This window comes from Temnothorax longispinosus, chromosome 8 (assembly GCF_030848805.1).
Source record: "Temnothorax longispinosus isolate EJ_2023e chromosome 8, Tlon_JGU_v1, whole genome shotgun sequence".
Taxonomy (NCBI): domain Eukaryota; kingdom Metazoa; phylum Arthropoda; class Insecta; order Hymenoptera; family Formicidae; genus Temnothorax; species Temnothorax longispinosus.
In genome coordinates, this window is record NC_092365.1 from 15,559,242 (window position 1) to 15,579,846 (window position 20,605).

Below are 20,605 nucleotides of genomic sequence, written 5' to 3' on the forward strand. Positions count from 1 at the left end.
AATCTCCCGCGGTTCGTGTATAATAAACCCACTAGAGTATAAAACGTGAGGAGTGCAACGCGCTATAATATCCTAGGAAAGGGGTCGCACTTCCTCCTGCTCCTAACCGTGGCGGAAAAAAAAGAGCCGACGGTGGGCTCTTTGCGCAATGTACGCCGTGCGATAAGCCAGCGACGTAAAACTGGAATTTACGGGCCTATAATTCTCCGCGAGAGAGAAAGAGACCGAAGGGGCGCGACGCGTTTGTAATCCGTTTAAAGTCGAGCGCTTGCGACGCCGTGTATGTGTTGGCTCGCTCGCCGCGGAAGCTAACGATTTCTCCACGACAGGATTGTGTTAAAAAGGCAGTTAAGAGTTGTCACGAACATGCCGGTTGCGGTAGGTAGACTAACGTGCCTCTCCGCCGCCAGCCAGGTAGAGAAAGCGGTCGGGAAAATAAAGAAGAAAATACAATTATCGCCGCCGCGGTAGAAAAATCAAACATTTAGAGTCCTACCTCGTAAAATCTTACTTGTTGTAATTAGCCGCTTCGAGTTACTTCGTAGCGGAAAATAAGTAGTAAATAAGTAACTCATCAGTTTGATCACTAATCTTATCTCCAAAGGGAAATCGCCGGGTATCCCTGGTGCATTATCCACGGGGCCATTCGAGGGAGTCCCCTGTTCTTATACGTCGCTTCCGGGATGATTCTTTCATGGGACGCCTCGGCAAATTGAATCGTCCGGTGATCGTACCTAGGTGCCATTGTCAGGAAAGCAATTTGAGAAGGCGCTATCGATCGTACCAGCGGGAACCACCGCGTCGTATCCGGAGCGGAATAACTCGCGAAGTTCGAGTGCGATTCCGAGAAAGTTTCAAATTTTTACGTACAAAATTTCGATCGTACCTTGCGTTGCAGGTACTTGCCTCGGCCAGCAACGAGTGGAGAAGTCGATTCGATTGAACTTCGAAAATAGCTTCCGTCGCTCCGACTATTTTGCGACCGTTACTGTCGGCCGTCGTGCCCTCGCGATGCCCCGTTGTACCCCGCGCCGTCCTTTGTCCGAGGATTGCGCCTCGTCAGTGTCGACCGTATAGTCCCGCAAAATCCTTTCATCCGCTTTTCTCGCGCGAGACCGCCGGGGCCGCGAATGCGTGCATCAAGCGGATCACGTACCGCGTACAAACTATACCGGGCCCGTTCTCTCGAAACTGTGAGCGAAGCGAGTCTTATTAGGGAGAAATTTACGAGGCAGACCCGGCTGTCTGTCTCGCAAGCTTTTAATTTTCAACGTCAAGTATCCCGCGCAGCCAAGTCTTGAATTTAATTTCTTAAGGTAATCGATGGTTCGGGCACACCCTAGGGTCTGTCACACAGGAGGAACGAGAGAAACGGGACAGATCCGTTGGAGCGGCGAGGGCGAACGAAGGAGTGCAAGAAGAAAGAGAATAAAAAGGGCGCGAGAAGGCGGGGAGTAAATAAAAAGTGAAGTCACGTCGGATAGTCGGATGTCGCAAACAGAATAAAGGATATATAGATAGATACTTTATCAAATGTATCTTAGGATAGCATTCCTTTCGAAGAAACATTATACGTAACAGAAAGTACTCACAGTAGTCACACGGATCAAAATAAAAAGAAGAAAGTCATAATGATGTAATGGTGCAGGCTAGAAGTAATTAAAGATAAGAATAAAAAATGAAAGGAAGTGAAAATAAACTTAAGCATTAAACGTCAGCGTAAAAAGAAAAATGTGTTGTGTAATTAATTAGTTTGGAAGGAAGGTTAATGTTTGTATACATTTCAGATTAAACGACTCGATAGAGCGAAAGTTGAGAGTGAGATTTGTATCTTGTATACGCTGAGTCTCAATTATCGGTAGCAGAAATAATCTACGGTACATGTAATGCGACGTAATGGTGTACGTAAGTCGATTTGAGCGATAAGACGTTCTTTCAAACTTCTAAATGATAATGGAAATATTCTCGGAAGGTACTCCATCAGAGAGAAAACGGAAAAATGTATAGCATGAAAGAAGAGAATGGCGGACAAAGAAGCGGGAAAGCGGTTTAGCAAACAGGATCGGTTAACAATGACTCGACGAACGACTTTCCGTCGACTCTCTCCATCGAGCGATTATCTATTTCTGACCGAGAGAAGCGAGAAACGCGACACTCTTAATATTCGCGCCAGCAGCTTAATTCGGACATTAATGAGATCCAATAATTCCAGGCCGATCGAATACTCGGCGGAGAGAGAGAGAGAGAGCTGCAATCGCCGTTACTGCGAACGACGACGGCGACTCCGGGGCATAACTGCGTCCTGACTGTTGTCAATTTGTATAATTATACAAAATTATACAATATGAGTGCACTGTCGCGTGCACACGCCCATAATTCATAGGACGCGTGTACGTTGTCGAATGCAGCGCTCATAGATGCAAGCTGATGCGTGACATTAATAGAGTCGCAACTCAATTGTCATTTTACACAAAAGTACACGTGTGTGTCATACATAAATTTGCGGACGTTATGCATACAGACATTAATCGTACACAATTATGTAATTTAAAATAACATTATTATGTCATATCTATAAATGTATAAGGACATTAATATTTGATTTGTGCGTTCCTAATCGGATTTTATCGGCTCGTATCGACTATACTCCCTCGAACATAGAGTCCCGCTCGAAATTAAATTTCCCTTGACGTACCGAAGCCAAACAGGAACCGGAAGAAATGACAGGGAGCCTTGAAAGACTTTAGCCATACGTGGAAAAGTCGTGTTCGCTGCAGCGCTACAGAAATTATGCGAATCCTTGGAATTTTCAGGTTCTAAAAACTTTAAAGGGTAATAACGTCGCCGGAAGTTTGTCGTAGGATGACGGCGGCACGTGCGGCACCGAATGGCGAAAGTATCGTCGACGTGCAACGTCGTCGTCGGGATGCAACGTCAATTAATGCATCGAAATTGCGTTATACCGGTATAGCTTTTACGGCGTTCGAAGTACCCGAACGTCTCCGCGTAAAGTGGCTCGACGAAACGCGGCACCGCGGGCGTATATATAGGTATCGTTGCAACGGAATTGTATATGTTTCTCGGCTAAAAGTGCATTGCGGCCGTAATGCATACGATGGATGAGTGTGTTGAAACCGAGGCAACTTTCCTCATGCATGATGCAACTCTATACATCTGTACTACTTTATATTACTTTAACGTAATTATTTCTCGGTGAGACAATGTTCAGTCTAGAACAATTTATTACAAAATCTTTTCCTCCGTAGATGCACCCTGTGTTTGCGTCTTCGTTTGACGAAAATAGAACACCGTCGAGACGAAATTACAAAAAGATTGTGTGCTTGGCATGCTTTAATTGTACTTAATTTTTAAAATGATTAAATGTATTTAAAAAATATTACTTTTTCTAGAATTTTGAAATGTGTAGCTCAAAATTGATCGCTACGAAACAGGACGATTCGTTATTAATGGTAATTTTACATAAAAAGAAAAAAAGTCGAAACTGTAGAATAAAATTTCTAATATAAGACCTTATTTTTTATATTATCAATTGGAGAATTAATAACATCTTTTCTACCGTTCAAGTATGCATAACTGACATTAACGCAAACTATCAAATTCTATCAAAAAATAAAATAATTCAATAACAAAAAAATTCATTTAAAAAAATAATAAATAATACTTCTTGTTGCGTTGGAGAAATATTTGTAAAAAATTAATTGTTTTAAATACATTTTTTTAATTAGAAATAAATTTTTCCTCGTATTTCAAAAAAGAGAGCCAAGAGAGAGAGAGAGAGAGAGAGAGAGAGAAAGAGAGAGAAGTCATTGTTAAAACAAATTCATCAACTTGGAATATTATTGAAAATTGCGCGAGTTCAAAACAGAGAATAGACGTTCCTCTAATTGTCTGATTTTCAAATTGAATTTTCACGAAAACAAAGCTTCGTTTAAAAAGTTTTGCCCTACTTTCTCATTGTGTTTTAGAATCAGCGTCCGGCTATACCGCCAATAACTATCTCGCGCGGCTTGGCAGCGATTTCGCTCAGAGCGCGATCGCGACGCGACGCGACGGCCAAGGTGGCACACGAGGGCAAATAAGAAAATCACGTTGTTTCACAGCGACGTTATTAAATAGAGGGGACAAATTGGCTATTTTTACAAGGGTTGCGAAACGCCAGAAAAACGGTCGCAGTGGAGGCGCCGTAGCGCGAGTCAGACATGCGCGCTCGGCGCAGGGTGGCGCGCGGCAGTGAAAGAGCTCGAGGGCAAAACCCACGTTTCAGTCCGTCGCGTGTGTTGCTACGGCTCGTATAGCGGCACTCCGCTCTCCTGCCGCCGTCGCAGTGCTCTCTCGGTGATCTCGGTGATCTCGGACGGGGGAAGGGTAACCGTGAGATGCCGTGATGCCGTGAGAGAGAGAGAAGAGCGCACGCGAGGAGTCACGCGTACATACGTGACCGAGGAGGACCGGAGGGGCGGTGGTGCGCGAGTCCCACGCGATCGTCCCGCCGAGGGGGCGAGATGACGTCTCGACGGAGCGCCGCGCGACCTCGTCGCTCGTCGCGGATCGCCGCTCCTCGCGCGTAAACCCAAATTCCGCTCGTGAAATTCCCGCCCGACCGCCCGGCGCCCGCGACGTCGATATCGGATCTCGTCCGAGATCTCGTCCCGCGCGTCCCGGTACGTTTCCGTCGAAACGACGAGATACGCGATACGATCGGAGTTCAGGCTCGCGGAAACTGCAGTTTGTACGTGGCTGAAACTCGTCCCGCGAGACAGCTTCCGCGGGGAGAAATTTCTTCCCCGCGTCGATATCCGGTCCCGAGATTGGAATTTAAATTCTTACGAGAGCGAGAGAAAGAAATCTCGCCGTAGATTCGACCCGCGCGCGGAATCGAAGGATGCACGTGATCCTATTTAACGCTACATCCGATTAGAATATGTCGCGTAAGTCTTTAAAAAGCAAACGAGGGGAAAAGGTCGAGCACGCTGCAGCGACTACACCGCTCCGGTGGCGGCCGAGAGATGACTATGCCACTGGCGAGAGAGAGAGAACGATAAGCCTATTATCAGCCAGCTTTAAGTGAAGCGGGATTGATCGCGTAAAAATAACCGGCGCGCGGTACAAAAAAAAAAAGAGGATCACGTGGCGGGAATGCGCACGAGGTGCACTTTGCGACGGCGACTATATATCGGTGCGCGGTACGCGATCGTCAAGACCGTGTGTGAAAAGCCCCCCCGTGGGTGACTTCCGGTCCGGGAGGGGTTCCGCGGGAGCCGCGTGCCTCGCTCGCCGCGCCGGAAATGCTCGCGGGAAATGATCGCCGTTGTGCCGGGTGATATGACGATTGGCGAGCGAATTGTCCGTAACAAGACTGGATGATGACGGATTCCCCGACACCATCGACCAGTAGACATCACGACGACAAATCCGACAAGCCCGAGAGATCCGATAAGACGGTGTTGCTGGTAAGCGCGGACGCGGACGGGCCCGGACGCGGCACAACGAAAATTACCTTTCCCGAGTCGATGTAACTTTAACGAGCTTTCGCTGCAACCGACTCGCGACCATTTTTCACGTCATCGTGGCGAGATTTTTAATCCGATATGCAGTCTCCTTAATTCATTTTTTAAGAGCCCCTCGCCGCCGTTACCTTTCCATTTCACTTTTTATACAGAGTACCCGCGTGGATAATTGATGCTGGAGGAATCGAATAAAGTCAGCCGGGAATAATACGTGATATTTTGGGCGGGTAATTGCGGGACGGGACTCGCGGAGCGATTAGCGCGACGTTATTTTTTAATTTTTCGAGAGCCGCGCATCTCTCCCCGTGGACGATCACGTCCGTTAGTAGTTATTCGTGACGCAATCGATTCGTAAATTATCGATGACACAGGCCATTATCTGTCGCTCTCAATTATTTATAACAATGGCTCTTCGGAATGTCAAATTATGTGGCAAGATAGTTCCAACGTTATGCAAACATATCATTATTCGGTATTTGGACGAGCGTGGACGAGAAATTGCTCGACAAGAGAAATATAATAATAGCGAGAGTGACATGGGGGGGAGAACATTATTGCCACGTTGAAGCGCGCGTGTATATCCGGCGTTTCCGCCACTCCAAATGGGATAATCGATGAAGCCCGATCGCGAGTTTCACTTTTCGTGCGTTTCAGCAAATCCAGGACATAAACAGCCAGGTAGCGCAGTTCCGAGATTTGCTCATTAACATCGGACAGCCGCGCGACTGTCCGGAGCTGCGCGAAAAAATACGGAAGCTGCGCCGCAGCTGCGTGGAGGCCTGCAAGAGCACATCTCAACTGGTACTGCCGCACGTGAAAAGGTGAGCCTAGATCTCGAGACAATCCTTGAATCCCACAGAGATCTCCCCAATGAGATCTCCAAGGAGAGATCCGTGAAAATTTAACCCCAGCTCGCCACGCTCCGGTCATCCAGTGGACCGCTCAACGTTTTTTGGTTTTCTAGTTTTCACATAATAACATAATTTTCTAATTTCTTTATAATTAGTTTAGTTAAGTTAACTTTAGTTTAGTTAACTTCAAATCATTTTCTTGACCTGATGGTATTATCATAAACATCTTACTTAGAGTCTGTATTTCCAATTTCTACAGTATACAAGCTTAAAAATATTAATTAGAATGAAAATGTCAATGCACAAAATCGAGCGGTTTCCACGGACCGGAGTGTGGCGAATTAAGGATTCGAAAATAAGTGTGGTTAGCCAGGGTTAAGAATCTAAATGCATAACAGTTAAAAACTTACATCCTGCGTTTTATTCAAATTTCTCTTCGAGGACAGAGTGTCTACGGCACGTCAGGGAACGAACGTTTGAGTTGGGTATCTGTTCAATACTGATTTATGCAGGCGCAGAGAGTACACTTACACCGAAGTCCCTTCAAACTATTCGCGCTCGATCAGTTACGTTAATCCGTTCGGCAGACGGATTACTCATCTATCACGCCGCAACGAGAAAGCGAACTCGATCGTGCGAACTCGTTTCCGCCGCGATTCCAGCCGTGTGCTTTCGCAAGGGCTGAGGCTACTGCGGCAATTTTCCGGCAACGATAACGAGAACGGAGTCGCTGCAGCCAACCGGTGCGGTCGTGCGAGATCGACGTTTCTTTGAGCGAAGTTGAAGGAGCGCGTATGTAAACCGCGGAATTAACGAGGACGTCGCATATAGGACAAGGTTCCGCCGCCTTAAACTCAGGTTCAAGTTGCTAGGGGAAATAGGGAGCAAGAGGAAGAAAGAGAGAGAGAGAGAGAGAGAGAAGAAGTTTTTCTCGATTTCTAACATTGCTTCTGCCAAGTCCATCGCACGTTTCGCACAATGCAGGTCACAGAGAGACGACGAACGACCGAACGTTCGAAGAATCATGGTCGTGAGAAAAACGTCATGTGCCGTCGCCGCCGCCGAGCACTTCCAATAACTTTTATTCCTTAAGTTTGCTGGGCGCGCCAGGCGGCGCACATTTATCACCGATTTACGCAGGATTTCCGCCGTCTGTGACTCGCGATTGACTTTGCAATTCACCTCGCGGTGAATTGCAAAGTCCTCGACAAAAATCTAATATTTCTGCAACGCAATTTTAATCAACTGATTTAATCATCTTGTTTATCTGACGCGGACGGCTTTATTACGTATATATTTAGTAATTCCAATTCAATCGCGCGCTCATCATTTCACGTTAATAATACATCGCGAAATTATGTAATAATAAAATGTATTCTGAAGTTCTCGAGTGTATATACGCGGAGAATAAAAAAAGATTTCTCGATACACAACGCGTCGGTACATATTTTTATGCTGCAGCGGGAAATGTTATTTAGTTACCGCACGACCAGCAAAAAGATTTATCACGAGTACAATTTTGTTTGCTGAAAATAATTTTGCTAAATCTACAAATTATATTTCGTTTATTTATTATATTAATAACGAATTATTTCATTACGAAATGTATTCTAGAGATGGACCGTTTCGCTTTAACGGCATATTCATGCGAGATCTTCCATCACACAAAACAAGTTCCGCTGCAATATCGAATAATTGGTCATGGTAGAGAAGTTTGATTGCTTCCGCATCGAATATGCGATAGCAGATTTGCCGTTATGCCGCAATAGCGGAAAATCCTTTATCCCCGGCGTTGCTCAAGCGCGCTGAAAATTAGAAAACATGTTTTCGAACTACCCGTCCATCTTAATTTTCAGGCATTACCGCAATGGCGTGGCTGCGAAAGAAGGGACCTGACAGAAACGTTGACAGCGCCGTGATAACGTACATAACGCGGAGATTATTTACACGTAAAGTCAAATATACAACGTCACATATGCACCATATAACATATAACGCGTGTACATATGTACGCGTAGGACTGTGCTTCGTCGATCTCGCTTGATCCAGGTCGCGGTAGCGCTCGCTCGTTGGAAAGTTTTGCACTCCCGAGAGCCGCCGACTTACCCGACACCGATCAAATATTAATGCCGGGAGGATTATTGCCTCCCGTTGCGTTTGTTTTTGTAGTTGCTTGCGCTAGAGAACGCGGTAAAAGTTGGCGTCGTTTCGCGCGGCGCATCGCCACCCAATTATCGCGAGAAATTGCACCACCGTCCATCGTCGACTCGAGATCGCCCGCGAGCTTCGTGAACGATTTTCGCTCTCGAGACCCCTCGAGGTGACAACTAGACAGATACCGGCTCTTGCCAACCCACCGAATAACATTGAATGACGAATGGCCGATAAAATGAAAACAGTGTGCTTGAAAGCGCAATAATTCTCGAGCGTTTTCCACGGGTGAAATGAAAAATAGTGAAAATTGCACGGAAGAGGGGATACAAAGCAGGAATTTGAAATAAAGCAAGAAGAGAGTCGTACGTCTGCTCATATCGAAAACGTTGAGGTAACGCGCGACATATACGAGGGGCGGGGTCGGAACTCTTTACGAAACAATTTCCTGTCAATAATTTAATCTCCGCGAACTGGATGTACACTGTACAATTTTGAACGCCCTCATTTCACATGTATAGGAGTAGCGGAGCTAGCGAGAGGCAACCGCGCTGGCGGTCGCTTTTGCAATTCGGAAAGCTATGCCGGGGTTTCTCGTAATTCCTAGATTAACGTAGGCGTACCACGGTGCGGTGGGCGGCCGCTGTTGATCTCCGAAGAAAAAAAAAAGGCGCGCGAATAAAATGTCGGTGTGTGCTTTGCATAATCGATGCAAGAGCGGTTGCGTGTTTCGCGGCGATACGGCGCACGAAATGCTCGCGTATACGTCCGCGCGCGAGCTGGAACATAAATCGAGCGAACGGCCACGGGGGTGCACATGCGGCGCAATCGAACGCGCGTGTAAAGATGATCGATTGATCATAGATCGTGCCCCATCCGCGGGGGAAGACCGTAACGCGGTAGATATATAGACACGCAGAGAGACGGACAAAGAAATTATACCCCCGGGGTTATCTATAACTTCTTGAGGCGCAATAGTTGATGACCGATGCGAGTATAACAATTTGCGAGTAATTGAACTGTTGTGCGCCGCGGCAGGTGCTGTCGACGTAATCAAACGGAGCTGGAAACGCGCGAGCGCTTGTCCCGTATAGCGATATTGTTCCCGTGCCTGCCAGCTCGGGGAGAGAAGCAACGCCATTATAACGGACCGGGGCGGTGGCGGACGGAGGTGCAATAATTAACGTTTCGTAACGGCCGGGATGAGCCGGCTTAAGCGAAGCAGGTAAAACGGTGCGTGTACGACGGGCATTTACGATGCCGATAGTTATATTCGACGTCGGTATCTAATTAAACGCCGCTCATTGAAAATCCCACGTTGCGCGTGGGACTCATATTCAACCGTAATATAACCAGTCTAATTTCGGCGTTCGTCAAATAATTATTCTCGCGTTGCAGAAGCGCGCTCCAGATATTCGGTTACAATTATGAACGGACGGCGAGATGGACGGCCTCGCTTTAAATCTTCATCATACTTTTTTTTTCCTTCCGACACGAGTATTACCCGGTCAACTCCCGAGTCAAGTTTCGGCCGAGGAGAAACTCGCTGTAAATTAATGCGGGGAAAATGAAATTCCGTTGTCTACCTATCATCCTCCCCTCGGCTTCGCCGAAAGCGACTTTTTACTCTTTCGTGGGTTAAACTGTTTCGCGATTAAAGTTGAAATTAATCAGTAGAGTGGACGTAACGTAATAATAATGCCTAAAGTGCTGAGCTATATAGTTGCGTATATATAATATCGACGTGCATATTACACGTTTGTCCTTTCACTTCGGACAGGAGAGTTACATGAAAGGAATTTCGAAGAAACGAATTCGTGAAACATTTAGGTTTTCATTAAGGTGTGCAAAGCCCTGGAAGGTATTATTCAAAGACGACCGAGTGAAGATGAGTGAGAGAGAGAGAGAGAAAGAGGCGGGGAGGGTGGGAGGGAGGAGGAGAGAGAAAAGGTAGATGAAGGGAAAAGGAATCAGTAATTGGGAGTGGCGCTAACCTTTTTACGAAACTCACTTCTACCTTTGGTTCAACCTTCCTGGCTTAACTTTTTGCGAGGAACCAATCTGTGAAATCGATAGCTTTTCTTTCCTTCAGCGCTGCGAACGGCTGTACGGTGTGCCAGACGGGTTTTCTCGCAAAAGGATTTAAATTCCAACATATTGAAATCCGAGCCCGTTCGTACAAGGCCGCCACGAGTTACGGCAAACGAAAGTTAACTCATTTCAATCCCCGTCGACTCTGTATCTCTTTCATTATAGTGTACTTCCGATCCGAACTTTATTTTCCGAATGTTTAACCTTGAATGATAGTCAAGTGTATACACGGGATAAGGTAATCAGGAAATATATATAAAAAAAGAAGAAATTAACAGCTTTGGTAATCCAGTCGTCTTACCCGCGGCAAGAAGCTGTCACGAATATGCTTACAGATCGAGGTCGGTTGCCTTATTCAGTCGTGCCAGTCTATTTCGCACGTTAATTGGAATCTCATTAAACGGAAGCCAACCGAAATGGTTTCTCTGCAAGGACTTCGCTCAATGCTCGACCGATGCGGTAATTGACGTAAAACGGGTTAATCAGAGAACTTGGTTTTCCTGCGGCCTTCTACCGTGCTGCCTATCCCCCCGTGCCTCGATTTTACGTTATCGGATTACGCTTCACGGCATATTTCATAAAATATCGCCGGTGACTCTCTTCAGAAATTCAAGGCAACGTATTTATTATATAAAATCCGCTGCACGGAAATGTGATATCGCTCGGAACCGTTTACCGCTCGCGTTTGTTCCCGCGCTAAAGGTTTGCGTATCCAACGAGATCATCCTAAAGCAGGCCTCCCTCTCCGTCGTCCTTGAAAATTCTTACATGTATACCCGAGTACGTCATTAATGCCGTGACGTTTTTATTTACCGCCGCAAATGTCATGCCAGGGAAAAAGAGACGAGGAACAGGGTTGCCTAATACGGGATGCAACACACCGACACTTGAACACGTCTGCGAAAGGTGCGCGCGTTAATGAGACCAGTACATATACTTGTGCCAGTTGTGACTCGCGGGTGACCCCTTCGCGTAAGCAGTAGTAATAATGTTTTTAATGTAATTAACTCGGCGAGGTACCGAGCGCGAAGGCGGAGCGCAGGGGAAATCAGATTTATGGACTTTCAACTAAAATCGGGCGCATCCGAGAGAGGACCCGACAAGGAAGTCGTTAAAGCAATTCGTATCTCTCGCGATAATGCGATTTACCTCGCCGTACATTCAGTAACGATAACGTGATCTTTCGCGGTTTTATTCATCATCGCGCTTTACGTTCACGCTTTCCTTTCACGTTACTTCCGAGACTTCGTAAGATCTGGGAACCGGAGCGAGATTATATACTTAACATATATATTTTGTACATATAAGTATATATACATGCTCTTATTAAGGATTAATCTTATAGACGATTGAAAATCTTTGGGAAATACCTTGTTTTCAGCGCCATTGACGTTGGGATACCAGTCGACAGTCCAAATCTGGTGCTGCTGTTTTACGTGGCTCAACTCTTCTTACGCGAACTGCACAAGAGTAAAAACCTCATACAAATCATACCCATGGATATGTCCGGTTATTACGGTAAGTCATGCATGTTAAAACGTTTGGTGGCGATACAATAATTATCTCTAAATTGTTCGAAGAACCCGCGGATGCAGGAAAGTAGGAGGAATCCACGGGGCACTTGACTGATAGCTCTTTTGATCGAGTACCGCGACTCGGTCGCCCGCGATTTTAATCTCGACAGATAAATGAACGCTCGTCGATAATGAGACAAAATTTAATTTACGTTGTTTTCGATAATATAATACACTTAATTATGCAAAACCCGCGAGAGAGATTTGCGTGAAAGATCGTAAAGGACGAGCGCAAAGGTGTCGTCGGAATCGAGTCACGTTGCGTTATCGGCGTTATTGCAACGTTAAATCGGTTTCTGCGGTCGCTTTGAGCCAGGCCGGATAGACTGATTTACGGCGTGTATATCCCAACGGACCATAACTCTCAAAACTACCGTATAGTTATAGGCTGCCACGCATTCGGCAAATCCCAATTTCCGACTACACGTCGCTTCCTACAATCGAGTCGCATTCTGTTGCACACGACGTACATGTGTCAGAGAGAGAGAGAGAGATAGAGAGATAGAGAGATAGATAGATAGAGAGAGAGAGAGAGAGAGAGAGAGAGAGAGAGAGAGAGAGAGAAAGAGAGAGAGAGAGAGAGAGAGAGAGAGTGACGGATCACCGTTGCAAGAGTAGCGTTAATATGTGTTTTTTTTTCTAACTTTTTGCAACGTTTGCGAAGTAACAAGTAAGCCACAATACAAGGTATCTCCCTCTTTCATACATAAAACTTCGCTCCGAATAATTTATAACTATTTCCTTGACATTAATACTATAGCTTGTTCCGGGCGCTCGCTTATTTCTCCCTCCGTTGCACGTATTATAAAGTTTATGGAAGCTTTTTTAAACCTCGAAAAAATAGTAGAAAAAAAGGATAAGGAACGCCCTATGCACTTTTATATTAAACCCACGCTAAACAGAGCGTTACGCGTATTAACATATTATACGTATTATTAAATAAAAGCGTGATTATTATTTCCGCAACACTTCGCTTAAAAATATTTTTCCCCGCGAGAGAGAGAGATGCCCGCGGGAGTATATACCGGGAGATGAAAGGAAGACATTACCGAAATTGAATTGGCGCCGTCGAAATCTAACGACACAGTTTTCGTTATCGCGTTACAGAGAGCCGCGCCGGTCCCTCGTATATCGGCAATGTGGTCTCGCAGATCCTCCTGTGCAAACAGATTAGACCGGACTTCAACGAGGAGGAGCTGTGCAGCATCCGAAAGGACTCGGAAGAGATCGGCCAGTTGATAGCGGAGCTACAAGAATTTATGCCCCAATCCGAAGCTGACACGGGTACAATTTCACTAGTACCTTCGTTCATATTCAACCCGAGATCCTTGCCCTATTCAGCGGTTGTCCCGCCGAGTCTATCAGTCGCGGTTTTCAGAAAGCGGATTTGTCGAGCGATAGAAAGTAACGGCAGAGAAAAGTAATCTAAAATTAAATGTTACAAAGATGATTAGAACTTCTATTATCCGATCTAGACAACAAGATGTTCGGATGATCCATAGTTTTACGAATAGTCAAATAACAAATAACATTTTAAAGCAAAGGAAGTTTACTTATCGCATAACATTCTGTGAATTGTAACAAAATAGAAATTATCACAGTAATTTAACAGTTTTCTTCATCCTTCATTCCATCTTTCCAGTCCTTCTGAGCTGCTCAATTTACATATTTTCCTTAGTACGTTTGTTGCAGCGAGAGACCGCGTTTTCTTTCCGTACCTCGTAACATCTGAGACTTGTTTCTAAAGCAGAGAATATACTTCAGAATGACTGGGAATGTTGGTTCTCTGGCGTTTACGTCTTGCTGGTATATGTACACGGTTATTTCAGTCGACTATTATAGTACTAGGATGAAGACGTATGTTATATCATGTGTAACATCCGCCTACATGTGTTTGCGTAAACGTAATGTGCAGTATGTGCACGAGGGATGTTCATTCTCTTGTGCAATACCGGTTTGAATAACCGAGCTTGAACGGGGTTCGGATAATAGAGGTTTTATTACATATGTATACAAAAATACACACACACACACACACACACACACATTTTTTCACTAAAATCTTTTTCCCAACGCCGTAACAAAAAAACCCGAAATTTTTCCGGCTATGCGGAGCGAGATTAAAAAGCGAGAGGTGGAAGGGGGTGGGATAAATAGGTCGGAAAGTTTGTAGACTCGATCCTCTCTGAAACGAGGCGGAAGAGATACGGAATAGGCTTGATCGATATAATATGCGGAACGGGAAAGCATTGTGGGCTTGTCGGGCATGTCGTTAGTGCGTGCACCACAAACGTGAGCTCGTGTCGATACATGGTGAACGCGGGAGAACGCCGTCCGACCCTTAGACCCTGATAATACAGGTCAAGGACGATCCATTCTGCAAAATCCGTTTGTCCGAACTGCATTCCTCCGGTCCGTGAAGGAAGCGCGAACGAGCGAAAGTGGCAAATGCCAGAGGGCAAAAGAGCGAGGAGAACGGGGGCGGAAAAAAAAGTGAAGAACGGGGAGGGGAAAAATATACTCGTCGGCCAACAAATCTAGGCTGCCGTTCGTAAAACAATCTAGCCCGTTTGTTCGATAAATATTGCCTTCCATTGTGCTGCCAAGTTGACTTAAGCGTGGAACAGGAGGTTGGGAAAAGAGGGAGAGGAGGAGGAGGAGGAGGAAAAAGAGAGGAGAAGCCGAAGACAGAGACGACGGAAAGAGGTGGTTTAAGCGCGAATTAAACTATGTTCCTGCATCATAAATCAATGTAACGATGGAATAATAGCGATGTTACATTTGAGACGGTCGTATTATTAATGAATGCGTAACATCCGGCAGATCCGGGATATCCCGTAAGCGCTCCGGGTTCCAAATGTTCGAGTAATAATGACAAATAAATGTGAGATATTCGCCGGAACGGGTGAGACGCGACCGCTGAAAATCCTCTTTCCGGCACAAACGTAGCAATCAGCGCGAGTGCCTTACGGTGCTACGAACGCGAAAAATTTCGGGCAAATCGGGAGGGGGGAAAAAAAAGAAAAAACCGACGAGATGTGATGAGCCGGACTAACGAATAGGGGGAGGGAGGGGAAAACGACGCATGCGATGCAATCCAGGATTTATGGAAACAATATCGATGAACGTTTTCATCGTGCTCATCTGCATTCATCTGCGTTGCGAACTCGTCAATGCGAAGACAACGTAATATAAAAGTATGCGCGTGTATATGTATATATATATATATATATATATATACATATATATATATATATATATGTATACATATATGCATATATGCATATATAAAGAGAACGTCCGCTTTTTCCGTACGAGAAATCTCAATTTGCTGAATGTCATAATCAAACGCACACAAAACGAACTTGTCGTGCCTCATTCTGGTCGCGTAATGGTTTTTGCTCGACAGCTAAATTTTAATCGATTTTAATGCGCTCCGCCGTCGGGGGTGCGAGAGCTTGTTTTGCAAATGTATTCGCAACTAAATTAGTAATTAACAGACAGGAGAGGGGTGGACGGGGGAGCGGCGGGAAGGGGACGCCAAACGCGCGCGCGGTTTCGGGAGCAAGGTCGGAGCCGCGGATCCAGCTTCCGACTCCGAGGTATACGCGTCGGCCGACAGCGGCGCCGGCAAGCGAATCCGCGCGGACGTACGCGGCTGTCGGTTATCGAGAGGAAAAGCGGCAGCTTTTGACACACGGAGCGGGTCAAGGTCGCGGAACCGAGATGATTTTCGCTGGCGAGATTCGCTCGCGAAGACACGCGAGACGAAACGAGAATTTTGGGAAAGGGTGGGCGGACGGAACGTCCGTCTCCCACGGAACGCGCCCGCGACCGCGCGTTTTGAGCGCGATGAAAAACCGGGGGGGGGGGGACGTCGACTGACGCGGAATCGCTAAACGGTACGCTTGCGCGGCGGATTTGCAAACAATCTCGTGGTATTTGCAAAACAATCCGGCCACGTCAGTTTAGGAAGGAGAGAGTTCGACGAGTACTTCCGCCGAGCGGAAACGCGACGCCGCGAAGCGGAATTACCGCCTCTCCCGCACCCCTCCCGTCCCGACTTCGCGCAACCCCCTCGCTCGTTCCGCACAACACCAGTCAATACAAATTCATCCAATGCTGGCTAACGCAATATTCTTTGTTAAGGCACGTAATTACACTTTTCTACGAGACGCGAACTAATAACCGAACAGTTATCGCTATCGGTTTTTTCGGTGTCCTAATGGATTTTTCTGATATTTTTTTTCCAATAAAATAACCGGTTCGATGATAATTTGCGATTTATTAAATTTCCGCGAGTACGCGTCACTTCATTTCGACGATATAATAATCTCGAATGCATATTCCGCGTATTGCGAATAATCGGAATTGCTCGAAATTAATTTCGTTTCGTCGAACAGATAAATACACCCGATTATAATGGATATAGAGCTTATCTATCCGGAATATATGTGTTACATCCGTTGTTTGGGATTATAACACGAGCGCCGACATCCTTCTCGCGCGTTACGTCAAACCCCGCGAGATTATCCTTGTACGCTCTCAATCTCTCGCGGAATTTCATATTCCTGTCGCCTATACCGACGTTATCCGGGAAGACCCCCGATGGCATTGCAATTTATAGCGATCGTCACGTTGACGGAATTAAGTCGTCTTTTCAGCGGGAAGGATCCGTGATCTTTTTTCCCCTTCGTCCTTGTCGCCTTTTCGTGTAAGGCACGAAACATATTAGCCGTCTACTTCTAATAATAAAAAAAAATAGACAGAGCTTGAACACGAGACACTTATATGGCATCATTGAATTTTGCTACATCATTACGGTATCTCTGTAAATCTGCGCGACAATTTCGAAATTTTAGTACCCTCCTCCACTTTCTTCGGGCACATAGGCCACCACGAGATAGCGATCTAAGTCATAAAATTTTCTCTCTCTCTAATTCTCTCCCTAGAGAAGCCCGTGGCCCTTCACAATCCTGGGAACAAAATCAATCGGAACAACGGAACACGGAGGATGCACCGATGGAGCAGCAACAGAGACCGACAATCGTCCTACTTCCGCAACGGTTTCAGATTTCTCTGCTGCGCTGCGAGCACTAATTACGTTTAACGTATTATACATATAAATTCATCTCGACTCATTAAAACGTAATATAGTTGCGATTATGTGAATAATTAATGCGCACCGATATATTTTCGCAGTGATTTCAAACCGCTAAATCCCCTAAAATAAAGTTAACAGGAATCGATTACGGCGCTTGCGGGCTCGTAAACGACGTAAACGAATCGCGGTGGAAAGTCCCGTTTATATGAAGTGTCCTGAAAGAGGCGTGTAATAGTTTGGCGATTTATTTTCGTAGGAACTCAGGAGTCGCTTTCGACGAAACTTTAATATATCGCGCGCGCCTTCGCCCACCGTAATTTCTTAACTAGCTTCCGCGCCATTAATACACGTCTCTCTTGGGATCACTTTTTGTGAAAGACAACGGATAAAGAACGTCGCAACGATAACGTCGGGACGTCGCGTCGGGAGATACACTTCGAGGCCTAATCGAAAGGCCTAAAGACCTGTCCCGCTCGATGATAATACCCTTGGAACAAATTTTTAACGCACGTGTACAGCCGGTGACAATCAAAGTAGCAGCTCGAGACGTCGATTAAATTATATTAAACAAATCGCGCCGCGACGGATACGGGTAAAGAAAAAAGAGGGGGGGAATTTCAGCACCTTTCACGTCTCTCAGCAAGAATTCTAGTGGCACTCGATACTGCTCCCATTTTTTTGGACGTCCTTCTAGCCTCTCCTAAGAACTTCCCCATTAAATTTCCAACTCGCGGACAAAAGGGCTGCCGCCGCCGCCGCCGCCGCGCCGGTGTCGAGGAGCCCCTTTATTCAAGTCCACTCCACAAATCTCGTCTCATCAATCCCGGCTCTCGGCTCTACCGATTGCTCGGATATCCTAATTCCGAATTTTGCCCCAAATTCGTATCTTCAATTTTCTCGTCTCGCGTTTTAGATCTATCGTTCGTGTCAAATTTAATCGAGGATCGTTAATCAAAACTAGCTTGTATAATCTCCGGTTTATCCGGGGTCCCAAAAGATCCCCGGACATCTAGAAGACGAGCGCATTTCGAATATATCGTCAGATTTAATCGCGTCTGTGTCGTGTCAAAGCGAGTAGATTGTAACGTTGTGGAGCAATTATAATATCCTAGCGTATTTACAAGTGAGTGGACCAACCTCGATCTATTTATAATGCGCGACCGGCGCGCACGCATTGTAGCCCTAGGTACGCGCGTTTCGCATCTCGCATATATACATATATATATGTATATAGAGATCGTCTACAAAGCAATACGTAGGAGTTACACACGCAGAGAAGCGTTGCGCCAAGATATATGCATACATATATATATATATATATATATATATATATATATATATATATATATATATACATATATATATTTATATGCATATGTGTGTATGTGTATGAACGAATATAGACTTATTGTTAGCCGCGCACGCCCGTTCATACAGAAAAGTACACAGCCGGAAGCACTATCGTTATCTCGTGACTTTAACCCTAAACAGTATCGTTAAACACGTCATTGAAGAAAAATAGAAGAGAAAAAAAAAGTAAAAGAGGAAGATCAGCCGATTAGTTTCGTTCCGGAAGGTTGCTTTTCGTGCTTCGATTCGTAATGATAAATCCATGACGCGATACCGCGGTGCAAAAGGGATATTTTTGTATTTCCACAAACGCAAACAGAGCGTTACTGTTTCGGGTTAATAATCGATGCTGCGTGCGACCAGCCGGCGCGGCGCGGGCGTTTGTGAAGAAAGAAAGAGAAAACGAAGAAGAAAGAAGAGATCGATACTCATGAGAGCGTCAAACAGCCGTACATACTTTTACGACCGCAATAATATAATCAATAATCGTAAAAGATACGAGATATTTTGTTACTTTCCCTTTTTATCCGAGCGTTCTCTGACATAATTTTTTAAAAAGAAACGATCCCCACACCCTTTTGAGTCTCTCTCTCGTTTAATCGTTACGTTTAATCGCTACGAAGGGGATCATACGTGATATCTCGAACGTTCCATGGTGACTCGATTTGAGTTGTTACGTATGTAAATTAGACTAAGAGCGTACACTCGGCGCAACGGGAGAGAGTGACTATTTTATATGAGCGTTGGGCGCGCGCGCGGAAAAAAGGCGGAAAAGCACTCGCGGGTGGAAAATGACCATATCCTGTTCTGCTCCTAATTCCTAAGCGACGCGAGATTGCGACGTTCGATTAAATTACACATATCAATCGTGATCGGGATCGAAAAAGAAAAAAAAGAAGAGAGAAGAAAGAAAACGATCCGGCGACCTGGGTAGCGATTATGTAACTTTATCCCTACACGGACACAATTTTCTCTTAAAAACCCTGAAATCATGATGGTAGTTGTGGGACAACATGTACCACCAAGAATTTTATGCGAGCTTCTGATTAATGTCTACCATAATAAAAAAAATATTAATATCTATTACATTAAAATATAAAATATGTTTGATTAATTTTACTAAAATATATCCAGGAAATTTCAATAATTTTTCAAAATTTACCAATCTGCTTGGTAATCTTTATCACGTTGTTTGTAAAATGTCCTTTGTATATTTTAAAAATTCCTTGGTTGCCAAGTTGTCCCAAGGGAATTTAAGGATAAAATATAACAAAAAATTCTCTCCGTGTAGGGCCATTAACTTCAATGGTGAAAATTTTCACTTTTCACCTTTCCGCCCTAATAGGGATAAAGCTACATGATCGCTACCCTGGTCGAATCGTTTACTTAATAATCGCCTAGCCTCGGGATGTCGGATGCGGAATAACGATCGAATCTCGAGAGGTGATCGTCGCGTCGCCAGATCCATTCGGACGATCGTCCACCTCTCGCGAATCGGCGATTCGATATTATCTCTGCACGTTCCTTCGGTCCTGTCGCGGTATAGAAAAAAAGGGGACCGAAACTCTACTCGAATATTTCACTTCGTCGAATTTTACGTTGAGGGAACACTTAATGAAGACAAAGGAAAAAAAAAGCAGAGAATATTAGCTGACGTGTCGTATTTTTAGGCGATAGAGAAAGAGAAAAGTGTGTGAGAGTTATAGGAGCCCGATAATTGGGCTCGTAAATTGACGCGAATAGCGAAATCAAATTAAGATGAAATATAATGTATCACGTTGACGAAATAAATTTGACTCGTTCGAAACGAATCGATCGTCTTTTTGTCCTTTGATTCCTTTACGTCCAGCCTGTTCACGACTATCTTTTTACCTCTGTATGTTCTCTCGGTGTTAACACATATCTTTTTCACGGAAAAAAGAGTATTCTTGATCTGAAAGTATTTTTAGTTTCAAC

At 45.1% G+C, this 20,605-nt stretch overlaps 2 protein-coding genes across 8 annotated transcripts in view; one reads left to right on the forward strand and one right to left on the reverse strand.

Annotated features, from left to right (window-relative positions):
* Positions 1-20,605, reverse strand: part of LOC139817182 (uncharacterized) — a 30,272-nt gene that overhangs the window by 8,545 nt on the left and 1,122 nt on the right. For 3 of the 7 annotated variants that reach the window (XM_071785067.1, XM_071785062.1, XM_071785064.1), the window contains exon 2: positions 11,992-12,081. The exons of 1 other annotated variant lie outside the window; for it this stretch is intronic. The gene's annotated coding sequence lies outside the window, so the exon portion shown is untranslated. Of the gene's footprint in view, positions 1-6,789; positions 7,184-11,991; positions 12,082-13,244; positions 13,384-20,605 lie in introns of those variants that run through there. 3 more of the 7 variants (XM_071785066.1, XM_071785063.1, XM_071785070.1) reach the window with 2 other exon arrangements.
* On the forward strand, positions 4,244-20,460 carry Dcma (decima). Its single transcript, XM_071785059.1, has 5 exons — positions 4,244-5,471; positions 6,183-6,349; positions 12,003-12,139; positions 13,303-13,479; positions 17,148-20,460. Exons 1-5 carry the CDS (start codon positions 5,382-5,384, stop codon positions 17,303-17,305), a joined length of 729 nt encoding a protein of 242 aa, XP_071641160.1. The 5' UTR covers positions 4,244-5,381; the 3' UTR covers positions 17,306-20,460.

What these genes read in the sequence shown, in the direction of transcription:
- Dcma (XM_071785059.1), top strand. Translation starts at nt 5,382, where the DNA reads ATGATGACGGATTCCCCGACACCATCGACCAGTAGACATCACGACGAC. An exon ending in GTACTGCCGCACGTGAAAAG is followed by an intron (nt 6,350 to 12,002) that starts GTGAGCCTAGAT and finishes CCTTGTTTTCAG; the next exon opens with CGCCATTGACGTTGGGATAC. An exon ending in CCAATCCGAAGCTGACACGG is followed by an intron (nt 13,480 to 17,147) that starts GTACAATTTCAC and finishes TTCTCTCCCTAG; the next exon opens with AGAAGCCCGTGGCCCTTCAC.